We start from the raw sequence: 12,624 nt of genomic DNA, 5'->3' as shown, positions 1-12,624 counted from the left end.
ATCAATGCATTGATGCACACTGAGATATTTCATTTTAATTACATTTATTTGTAATGTTATTCTCATTATTTATAATACAATACCAGGGTTTTTCCTGGGTCAAAAATGGTCTTCGGTGGTGGCTGACAGACATTCGTCATCCATACACACACACACACGCACGCACCACGCACAGTAAAAAAGTACCCTACCCATGTGACCTGCAAGCGCAATACTGACAATACATTTTAAATAAATTCAAAGAAAGTTTGTAATTTTTGCTTATCTCATTTTGATACCTTGATGTTTGTTTTTGTTCCTCATTTTTACACTATTTACTAATAATTATTTTGGTATATAATCATATCAATATTAAAAAGTAGTATTCAAAAATGAACAAATAGCCTAATTTTCTGCTATACAATTTCATACAATTATCAGCTAGCTAACAACAACTTTGTTCTGGGTTCACCTCACTCCAGTCTAAACTAAATGATTTTAGGCTATTTATTTTACTACACATTGTCCAAATAAATAAGCTGAAAGACTGTGGATGATTAAAGCTAATTCTTACTATCCACTCTTGCTAAAGTGGGTAAGCACACTTGTGTTCTCATTTCAGGTGTTCTGAGTAAATGATTCGTGAGTTCAGTGTTGGACAGATCAGTTGTTCTAACCAGTCGTTAAAATGATTCGGTTCAAAGGAGTCATTAGGTGGCGAATCGGACATTAGCAGTCGCGTTGTGTGCGAATCCCGTCTGTTAGAACATCGCGAAAGATTTGTCAACACACAGAAAACACTTCATAACCGGATAGGATTTGTTTCCTGTTAATTGAAAGTATGCTTTATGTCAGCTGGTCAGAGAATCAGTCAATGTTTTTTGAGCGTATTTCACACCCAGCGGTAATTAAAGGAAAACATCGTCTGATAGCGCCACGTGCAACAGGGATTCGGTCTTTCGACCTTTTGATTTTGATTAACGTAACATGTGAAATATTAGAAAGCTAAGAATGTTTATTTTGAAGACAGAGAGAGAGAGAGTGCGAGCGGGGGAGGAGCTCTCTGATGGTTCTCTCTGTCACTCAGGTAACTCAAGCAGCAGTCATCTACTACATCAATCATAAATCACAATAACTCATCAAATAAGGCTTTGGCGGGACAACAATTTGTTTTAATATTTAATATTACAATTACAATAATGGCTTTAACCAGATTACAGATTGTGCAAATGTGTACATATGTGCACATTAATGCATTTTATAACAAATATTTCATAGTATTTATCAGGCTATTAATGCACTATGCAACATGGTTAATTTCTTAGCAGTTTTCAGTTACTTAATTATCAACAAAACCAAATCAAACATTTAACAACATTCGTTTGAAAAAGTTAGCCTATTGTTTAAATAAAAAGTGCAAATCTCAACATTTCATATTTTCCCACATTGCTTTCATTTTCAGAAAAAAAGTTTAATGTGGCTAACTCATACATTTATCACCACAAACATGGGTGACACTCATAACACAAGCATGCTCATGTCAACCACATGGGATCTTTGTCTTAAGTGCAAACCATAACATTTCCAAAGGCCTTTTTTTTACATACTTAACTTGAATAAATAGGCCACACTCTCAGTAAAATAAATTAAAGATTAATATGTTACTTGGTACATGTTGCGTGACAACCTAAAATACCAAAAATATGATAAATGAACAAAAACATGACGCACTACATTTTGTTTTTCATTTGTGGCAGTAGAAAACAAAAATGAAATAACACATTTAGAAATCAATACTCAATTTTCTTTTCAACCTATATAATGTTAAAAACTGTACATGGGCCTGTGCAATGTTATACATAAACCCATGTTTAATTTTAGAGAAATCATTTTGTTATTGTTTTTGGGACCACCACACAATCTGGATCAAAGCAAAACTGTTTGCTTTAATGCAAATGCTACAGGTATATATTTAGTTTTTACAGAAACACAAGAAATGCTGAAAAAAACCCTATCCCAAATTGCTTTAACATTTACGTTTCACAATACATTTATTTCCTACTAAGTGTAGGGTTCACTTACACTACCAGTCAGAGCTTTAGACACACCTGCTCATTTTTTTATTATTACAATTTCCTGCATTTTAAAATAACAGCAAAGTGTTGCAAACAAAGTTTTTAGATCATATGAAACATACATTCTGCCATGTGTGCCCAAACTGTCAACCAATAGTGTAAATAAAACTAAAAACTAAATATTTCAGTTTGTTGTACTAAATTTCATTCATGTATTCACAAATGGAAAAGTCAACCATTAAGGCTAAATTTCAGTAAGTGAGTGGTTTATGCTGATCCTCCTTCTGTTCAAAGCATACATGTTTTTAAACTTGCCCTGAATGGCACAGAGTATGGTTTTCCTGTATGCACTGGATAAGAAGTAATAGATAATTGGGTCTAGGCAGCTATTTAGAGTGGACAGTAGCAAGGCACTCTCATTTAAGACGTGCAATATTTGTTGGCTATAAAGATCCCCGATCACATTCAGTTGAGCCAGAACGTATGGGATTCGTATAGCATGGTAAGGCAAGAAACACAACGTAAAAATGGCCGGTACCAAGAAAGTCTTCATGAGGACCCTCTTTTTGCGACTCTCTGCCTTAGGGTTACCATTACCCATGGTCAAAGTCCTGAGTTTTTTAGTGATCTTCACATAAAAACAAAGAAAAGCTACATAAAAAACGAGGAAGAGCACCACTGTTGTCAGGTTAATGGTCCCACCGACAATCCCCTTGCTGTGGAAGTGGAAGCAAAAATTGTTGCACGGATGTTTCTGACTGTTGCTTGTCAAAAAGGGGATTGTTCCTGAAATGAGGACCACCCAGACGATGTAGCTTGCCATGTGGCTCCATTTGGTCTTTTGGATGCGGAACACCCAAACAGGCTTGATGATTTTCAAATAGCGATCCAGGCTGATGAGGCTGAGGAACAGGATGCTGGAATACATGTTGATGTAGAAGAAGATGCCCACCACCTTGCACAAGTAGAAGGGACCTACTTTTTTGTGGTAGTAAACACGCAGAGGCAAACACAGGACCAGCAGAGTGTCTGCCAGGCTGAGGTGCCGCATGTATACGGCCATGGAAGAGTCCGTATGCCACCGAAGGAAAAATATGTACAGGGTGACCGTGTTGCAGAGCAAACCGATGCAACAGATGACAATATAGCCAATGGGCAAGAAGGTTGAAAGTATGCCATCATGAATCTCACAGGTTTCATTCGTGGTTAAATTGCCTTCCAGCACCATTGTGACAGCCAAAAAACTGCTGACCACTGCCCCTCAAAAATCTTGGCACACAGAGGTGTTCGGCGGTCCTAATGGAGCTTAGGGAGAAAAGATCAAAGGATGGTCTGTATTTGGACAGATTCTTACTTGATCTTTCCTAAAACTTGTTGAATTGCTACTGGACAATTGCTAAGATTCAAAGAAAAGAATAGCACTCTTACCTGTGTGAGTAGTTTGCCTGCGCTTGGGCAAGTGACTAAGTGCATATCTGTTCAGAAACTACAGCACCTATGCAGGAAATTCTGCCCGTATGTGACGTCGGACCTTTGTAGCTGTGGTTGACGATGCTGTTAACCACAGCAGAAATGTAGATGTGTCACAGTGCTCAGAAAAGCAAAACTCACTTCCACTCTCAGAGCACAGGAAATGTCTGGTTACCGAAAATGTGTGATAATTACCTTGTTTTTATCCCAGCAATGTTTAGTTATTCCAACATTGTGTTTGTATACATTATATATATATCTGTATATTAGTGCTGTCAATCGATAAAAAAAACAAAAACAGAATTAATCACACATTTTTCTGTAATAGCAATTAATCGCACCCAACACTCTCAAAAATAAGAGTACAAAATTGTACCTTTTAAGGTACAAGTGGCCGTCACTGGGGTGGTACCCTTAAGGGTACTTTTTTGTACCTCTAAGTCAGGGGTAGGCAAGTTCGGTCCTAGAGAGCTGATGTTCTGCAGAGTTTAGCTCCAACCCTACTAAGCCACCACAACTCATGGCTCCCAGCATGCATTGCGGCATTAAGTATGTCACCATTGTTGAGATTAATATGCTGATTCTTGATATCTGTGTGTGTCTAAACTGTTCCCCCAAGAATGAATTTAAAAATCAAAGTTCAAAATGTCTGATCAGTGGTAAGAAAGTATTGTTGGTGAATATTATTTATGAATAGTTTTAGTCAGTGATGAGTTTAGTCAAACATTTTTCTTCATGATATTTTAGTGTATGGCTTCTTTTAATTTGAATAGATTATGTGTAACATAACACTGTAACAAAAACCACAAACTCACATAAAAAGCCAAGAGTCAAACTGCCCAACTAAAGGAAACATGGATTTTCCATAAAACATCAACAACTAAACCTTTGTTAATTCTCAATAATAGCTTCAATAGAGGTCAGGGTTAGAGTCAAACTGCAGGACGGCGACTCACTAGAACCGAACTTGCCTACACCTGCTCTAATTAGAAGAAAACAATGGTTTAATTGTATCCTAAGGGCCAATTGTGTACCTTTAAAGGTACAGTTATATGTTTTGTTCCCCAAGGAACCAAATTGTACCTCCAACTGTACCTTTTTTTCTGAGAGTGAACAAGTTTTTTTATATATATATTTGTATTGTAATAATTTCACATTTAAAGGGGTGATGAATTGAGAAATCAACTTTCCCTTGAGCCTTTGATATATATATATATATATATATATATATATATATATATATATATATATATATATATATATATATATATATATATATATATATATATATATATATATATATATATATATATATATGTAAAAGTTCAGCGTGATATCCAGAATATCCTGTAATTTCAGAGCTGAAAATTTCCTTGTTAGTCAAACAAAAGCTTTTATTGACACCAGGCCCAGAAGACGCTCGCTCTCAGAATATGTCGACCCTTGATGTCATCGAATGCTGAAACGCCGCCTCAACAGATAAATATGTATGCCTGATTCTGTATCAACGCCCACCGACTCATGGAGCTAAACGGATCACGCTACCGTGCAATAAACATGTTGTGGAAGAACACAGTCACTGCATAAGCTTCCTTCGGATTCTAATATTAGGAATGTGTGGTTGAACTTTATTTTTAATGAATATCCAGCTTACATGGGGAAGACGTTGCACGTATGTTCATTTCATGTTAATTTGTTTGTAAACAAGAGACTGGATTTGCAGACAGGATGAGATTACATGAATTAATGAATCAGCACACTAATGTGAGTAAAAAATTTGTTTTATATGTGATAGTATTGCATTGTTATAGATCAAATACAATGTTACATTGTGTATATGTCAAACTAAACATAACTTATCATGCTGTCACAGGGCTCGCAAAGCCCAGTGTCCCGGGGCTATGTGTTTTCCAGACGGGCTACCGATGCGTATCATCTTAAATAGTGAAATAACATTCCTTTCTTGATGCGCGTTGTTCACTCTCTTGACTTGATATTTGAAGGAAAAATACAATCGCGGAAGTTTTGATCATGCTGTCACGCACATATATCCACCGATTAATTAATTAAAGGTCCCGTTTTTCGTGTTTTTTTGAAGCTTTGATTGTGTTTACAGTGAGCAATATAACGTGTTCATGTTTCGCGTGTAAAAAAACACAGTATTTTTCACACAATTTACTTATCTGTATACCGCTGTTTTCACTGTCCTCAAAACGGCTTGAAAGATTTCCCTGTTCTATGAAGTCCCTCCTTCAGAAACACGTAACGAGTTCTGATTGTGCCAGCGGTTCCCGTGTTGTGATTCGACAGCAGCTTAGCGCATGTTACCGGAAAGGTCACGCCTCTCACCATAACGGGGATGCATGCGCTCAATGATCTCTAAGTACAGCGTCCCTGGGAAAGCCAAACAAAGGTGACTTGACTCCGGGATGAAAATAACAGCGTCTTGACGACATGGCGACAAACAAACTATACAAACGCAACCGAACGCAACACTTCCTCTTATCCACGCGGGAGCAACAAGACCATGCCCCCTTTTTCGCGTACTCTTGTCGGAGGAGGTTAGTCGACAAACTGTTCTACTGACGTAATTAAAGCAGGATGTACAGGGATGTAGTCCCAAACGGCCGTTCGCTGTAGGCTTTGAAAGGGAACTTCTGTTAAATAAAATATCTCGCTTGGCATTGAACTTTGAGCTTTATAATTTTACAGGTATTATATATGCTCTAACAGCAACATTACACACTAACTAAAGTTTGAAAAATGGGATCACGAAGAACAGGTCCTTTAATATAACATTCATATTAATTGCTGGTGGATGAGAGATAAATCATTGGGTTTGTTTGATAAAGACGTTTTGCGAGCCCTGTGGGTGAATCATTAAGGTTGCCTTTTCCAGCACTCCTTCAAAACAATGCCTCACACATACTCATGGGGGAGCAGAAACTCATTAAATATGCAAAGCTTATCCAATCATAGCAATGGGCGTTTACTTCCAAGTCTTCAGTGCGGCACGCCCATTAAAACCGAGCGTGTCTTGGGAGAGCCTCAAAACCAGGGTAAAAAATAGCCTATTACTTATTCATTATGATGTTTTTGAATGTAAAAACCACGCGAACATCACAAGTAGACCTCAGACAATAAAAAAAAAAGCCAGTTCATGACACCTTTAATCTCCAAATTAAAGTAGAAAAAGTATGAACATACACAGCAAAAACTCCAGAGTTAAATTAACTCTCCTGGGAGTATATGTGAGACCACACTCAATAGTGTTAAAATAAGAGTGTTAGGGTGCTTTCACACTAGCAGTTTTGGTGCGCACCCGGGTTCGATTGACGTCAGAGTTCGATACGTTTGGATGATGTGAACACGGTCTTCCGAACTCGGGTGCGCACCCGCGAACCACACCAGAGCGAACCACACCAGAGTCCGCTTAAATAGGGTGGTCTGGGGTACGGTTCATGTGAACTCCGGTACGGTTCGCTGCTGATGTGAACGCAATCGTACTAAATCGCGGAAGTGAACCGCTATTAATGACGTATGATTTGATAAAAATGTGTGTTTGTGTGTGTTTCACTCATTTTCCTGACGAGCGTGACTGACATACTGCAAGCAGAGAGCTGTAAACCTCATTTCTGCTCGTCTTCAGCATTCTTTAGAGCATTGCAGTACATTTGCGGCATATAGACGCAAGTGCCATTACGTATTGAAGTTTTAGAAACAAAACCAACGGTTAAAAAACCAAAATATAAAAGTGAGGTGAGCAACGCTATGCATTTTGCCGCCTTCACGTTACTAAGCAACCGGGTAAACAGCTGCTGCTTTGATGACGCAAACGCACACCGGTTTGGATCCAAATAATATAATATGAACACAGTCTAGCGGGGGCAGGGGAGGGGGGAGCAATCGAACTCGGGTTCGGTCCAGGCAATCGAACCAAGTGTGAAAGCACCCTTAAAGTAACACTGAAGCAGTGTTAAAGTTAATGAGATAATTAAGTGATTAATTGAGTGATGATTGGCCATTATTGAAGATACCTGATGTTAACAAGCAGAATCACCAAATGAGAAAAAAAAAAATTTCAGTCACCATTATGGTGAATATTAGCCTAGAAATCTAGACGCATCCTAGCGGCAGAAAACTTATTTTACCGCGAGTGTAGTCTAGCAACTCTTGGTAGACCTGAGAACTGGATAAACCAAACTCTGGACAGGCCAATCACAGCGTGTGTAGAGCTGGTGGGTGGGCTTAACATGATGACGGAATGTCACGGCAGAGTTGCAGAGGTTCTGCGTGCTACTCGTAAACAAAGAATTATTTTGAATCGGCTTTGGCCATGACTCTGGAAGACTTGGAGTTAAGCTTTTCTTTGAGAAAAGAACAAAGAACGACACCGAAGTCATTCTTAAGAAAAGAAGATAGGTTCGAAGTTTTGCCTACCGGATACGGCGAAAGTCTATTAACTAACGTTAGCTTGGCTTCACCTTCTTCTTTGCTCTGGTTGGTTGTGGCGCTCATGGCGCTATCCAATTGCGTGCTGAGGGAATTTGAAAGACAACCGTTTATCCCGCCCCTCGGATTGAGCCCTGTCAATGGTGAGTTTCCAGACCCAACATCTTGATGTGGGTCTGGCTTGTCAGGCTAGGTGAATAGTGTTTGCTTTACTTTTGATCTTGAACCTTGACTTTATAATATTATATTTTGTTTGGTACTGTAACTGAGTTGTAACAGCCAGACAAGCAATGACAAAAGCTGATTGCTTGGTGTTAGTTATGTTTTGACATCATCAATACTTGAGCTGAATCACTAACCTCATTTAGAGCCTAGTCTCTGAGTTGGGTTTATCTCATTGATTATAACATAAGATCCAGCATTTTCTATATAATTCTAAGGATATCTTAAAAGTTGTTCTGATTTAAAAAAATAAAAAAATAAATTGTGTTGGCACACGCAAATCAAGAATCAGTGTAAGAATCTTAACAATGGTGACAAACCGCTCGTAAAGGTCATAATTTATTCATGCAGCAATGAATGACGAAAGCCATTTAAGAATTTTGATTGATGGCTCCAAGAATGCACTGCAACATGCTTTTTGATGGTCACCTCTGTTGAGATTCTCAGGCTGATTCTTGATGTCTGTGAAAATGTTTAAGAATAAGTTGAAAAAGCTTGATTTTATCACTTGTAATCACAAGGTCGATGTAACTGTAACTTAGATTGTAAGGGTATAATCAGTGATTCAGCTCAATTGATGATTATGTCTAAACATAACCAATACCACCTAACCAAATTTTACTCGTTACTTGTCTGACTGTTAAAGCAACTAAACAAAATCTAATGTGTTAAATGTCAAGGGTCAAGATCCTAACAAAATCAAACATTTATCACCATAATGGTGACTTAAGAATTGTGGTGTTCTCCTTTGGTTTTTTGGCTTGTTATCATCAGGTATCTTCAATAATGGCCAATCATCACTCACTCAATTAATCACTTAATTATCTCATTAACTTTAACACTGCTTCAGTGTCACTCTAACGCTCTTATTTTAACACTTTAATGCCTAGTTCAGACTGCATGATTTTCAAACTCGTCGGATCACTGTTCTTTTCACATTGCAAGGACACATTGCAAGGGCCAGCACTCAGTCACTGCTGTCTTCACACTGCACGATGGATCAGCGATAGGGGGTTTTACATTGCATGACTGTACAAGAGAAAGAATGGCGACAGTTCTGTCCCGTCTGCAAATTACGTTTCACAACAAAATACACGCGAGAAGTGAGAAGGAAACAACGCGAGATCACACGTGCGTCAGACCAGAGTTCTCGCGCGAGACTGTAATTGTTATTAAAAATATAGACTGCAGTGCAGAAACTTGCGGTCCAAATTGTCTGTGCGCTGATTTGCAGCAAAAGGAGAAAAAGAAAAAAGATTCTGGTGGAGGAAATGGTTGGGGAGACACAGGGAGCAATGATTGTGTTCTGCAAAGAGAGTTGGAGGTACATAATTCGTTTTGCAATGTGCTACTGTTGCGGCTGATCAAGCAAATGTTTGTGCTTTGTTTCTGTTTGATATAATTGTAAATATATCTATTAAAATACTGATATTCTGGTCTATAACTCCTCCCCGAATCTCCCGCTGCCTTGTATCTTGCTCTTTCATTGGCTGTCGGTCATCGCCAATGTATTTTCAGTCAGAACACATTTCACACAGCAGGAGTTTGAATCGCCGACAGGTCCAGATATTTAGCATGCCAAATATCTTGCGGGCGTCTGCGACTCATCGGCGAGTCTCTCTGATCGCGTCTTTGATCATTCACACTGCGTGATTGTCACTCACGTGCACGAGCACCGATTTGATTTCGGGCATTTGTCTGCGATTTCGCAAAACCTGTCGGCGAGTCAAAATCGGGGCTAAAATCGGGCAGTTTGAACTAGGCATAACACTCTTGAGTGTGGTCTCACATATACTCCCAGGAGAGTTAATTTAACACTGGACTTTTTGCTGTGTACTAACCAAAAATTGTTCCATCTTTTTAATATATTAAAGTATATTAGCGTCATGTTTTTACCTATTTTCACAATACAACTTTTAACACACTTTAAAATAATTGTAATTTGGTATATTTTCTAAAAATATATTTTAGAAAAATATACTTAAAATGAAAGTTATGTGTAATTTTTTTAAGTGTACTTTGAACATTACTTAAAATATATATTTTGGGTATATTTTTGTCAGGATTCTGGTCTTGTTTTCCCCTGATCTTGTGTGGAATTGTGTTACTTTCTATTTTACACCATGTTTTGTAGTCCTTTGTAGTTTGTTTAGCTGTGGTTGACGATGCTGTTAACCACAGCAGAAATGTAGATGTGTCACAGTGCTCAGAAAAGCAAAACTCACTTCTATTCTCAGAGCACAGGAAATGTCTGGTTACCAAAAATGTGTGATAATTACCTTGTTTTTACCCCAGCAATAATTACAGTTGTTCCAACATTGTGTGTGTATACATTATATATATCTTTATATTAGTGCTGTCAATCGATAAAAAAAACAAAAACAGAATTAATCACACATTTTTCTGTAATAGCAATTAATCGCACCCAACACTCTCAAAAATAAGAGTACAAAATTGTACCTTTTAAGGTACAAGTGGCCGTCACTGGGGTGGTACCCTTAAGGGTACTTTTTTGTACCTCTAAGTCAGGGGTAGGCAAGTTCGGTCCTAGAGAGCTGATGTCCTGCAGAGTTTAGCTCCAACAATACTAAGCCACCACAACTCATGGCTCCCAGCATGCATTGCGGCATTAAGTATGTCACCATTGTTGAGATTCATATGCTGATTCTTGATATCTGTGTGCGTCTAAACTTTTTCCCCAAGAATGAATTTAAAAATCAAAATTCAGAGTGTCTGATCAGTGGTAAGAAAGTATTGTTGGTGAATATTATTTATTAATAGTTTTAGTCAGTGATGAGTTTAGTCAAACATTATTCTTCATGATATTTTAATGTATGGCTTCATTTAACTTTTAATAAAAAGAACAAAGAACGGCACTGAAGTCTTAAGAAAAGAAGATAGGTTCGAAGTTTTGCCTACCGGATACGGCAAAAGTCTATCAACTAACGTTAGCTCGGCTTCACCTTCATCTTTGCTCTGGTTGGTTGTGGCGCTCACAGCGCTATCCAATTGCGTGCAGAGGGAATTTGAAAGACAACCGTTTATCCCGCCCCTCGCATTGAGCCCTGTCAATGGTGAGTTTCCAGACCCAACATCTTGATGTGGGTCTGGCTTGTCAGGCTAGGTGAATAGTGTTTGCTTTACTTTTGATCTTGACCCTTGACTTTATAATATTATATTTTGTTTGGTACTGTAACTGAGTTGTAACAGCCAGACAAGCAATGACAAAAGCTGATTGCTTGGTGTTAGTTATGTTTTGACATCATCATTACAGACATTTCAAAGTCATTTCAGGGAGGTATCCCGGAGCCCTTACCAAATAAAAAAAAGGAGGACAAGGATATGACCGTTCACCACAGAACATGACTTTACTTGTATACTGATATACAGTTGAATATAACAGAATGAATAAAATGAATGAATAAATTAACTATTTACATACACGCCAAATGTAGCCTACATGTAGGCCTAGGTGTCCTACATCCTATGCCTTTTACTTTTGTTGCAAGCTTTCGTTGTACTTTGTTGCTGCTTGCTTCGCAGATTTTAGCAACTTTCCAGAAACCTCACCCTCTATGTTAATAAATTTGTTTATCTTGCAAGACATCAGATTCACAAGTGTTTGGTGAGACATCTGACTCCTAAATTCTGTCTTGATGTGATGCACAATGCTGAATGCCCTTTCCACATCACAGTTAGAATTTGGCAGCACCAGTGGCACCTTCATCAGCTGACAGATCTCCCTGAATCTCAACTGCCCTGAGCTCACAGATCTTACTTTGGACAGCTTCCCCCAGAACTCGTAGACTGGTAAATTCTTGTAATTTGGCACCAGTGCTTCCAGGTTAGTTGAGACATAATCCAGGATTTCTAAATGGAGTTGTTCTCTGGCATCTGCCTTCATCACATTTGGAAATCTCTCTGCCAAAGTCAAAATTTGCTCTGGTTTCACATCATCTTGGTTCTCTGGATTGACCACTGACAGATTTGTCAAGATTTGGTCTCTCATTGGGAACTTTTCCTTTACTTTTTGAAAGCTCCTGACATAGAATGCTCTGGCATCTTTGAAGAATTGCTTCGTCTTGTGAGTGGAGAGTGCTTCCTCACTTAGCAAATGCCTCCTCGTCAAGAACCCAACAAAAAGTTTTTCATCTGGACAGTGAATTTCAGGGTTGCTCACATCTATCTCCTGCAATTTCAGTTCTCTCAATACCTTTGGCACAATAAGTCTGCTTGCTATGTCATGCAGGAGTTCTTCCACACTGTCATTTAACTTGAAAAGAACTGGTGCCTTGTTTTGAAAAATCAAATAAAATGTATCAAAGCACTGTGTGCCATTGTGGAGAAAACAAGTGTAAAGTTTCATAGTGGGGTCTGTCAACCTCTTCTGAATGTCACAGGACTTCTGATTCTCACTGTGTGATTC

General features: G+C 38.4%; 1 protein-coding gene across 1 annotated transcript; it reads right to left on the bottom strand.

Moving 5' to 3' along the window:
- Positions 1-1,126: 1,126 nt before the first annotated feature.
- gpr34l (G protein-coupled receptor 34 like) lies at positions 1,127-3,515 on the bottom strand. Its single transcript, XM_079836040.1, has 2 exons — positions 3,483-3,515; positions 1,127-3,359 (listed from the first exon to the last, which is right to left on the bottom strand). Exon 2 carries the CDS (start codon positions 3,280-3,282, stop codon positions 2,299-2,301), a length of 984 nt encoding a protein of 327 aa, XP_079692166.1. The 5' UTR covers positions 3,283-3,359; positions 3,483-3,515; the 3' UTR covers positions 1,127-2,298.
- Positions 3,516-12,624: the final 9,109 nt, after the last annotated feature.

Source organism: Gobio gobio, assembly GCF_949357685.1.
Source record: "Gobio gobio genome assembly, chromosome: 14".
Taxonomy (NCBI): domain Eukaryota; kingdom Metazoa; phylum Chordata; class Actinopteri; order Cypriniformes; family Gobionidae; genus Gobio; species Gobio gobio.
The sequence above is the reverse complement of the archived record's forward strand: the minus strand, read 5'-3'. Positions and strand labels throughout refer to the sequence as shown.

Bases quoted from the DNA above. Each gene is read 5' to 3' on its own strand.
- gpr34l (XM_079836040.1), bottom strand. From the start codon at position 3,282: ATGGTGCTGGAAGGCAATTTAACCACGAATGAAACCTGTGAGATTCAT.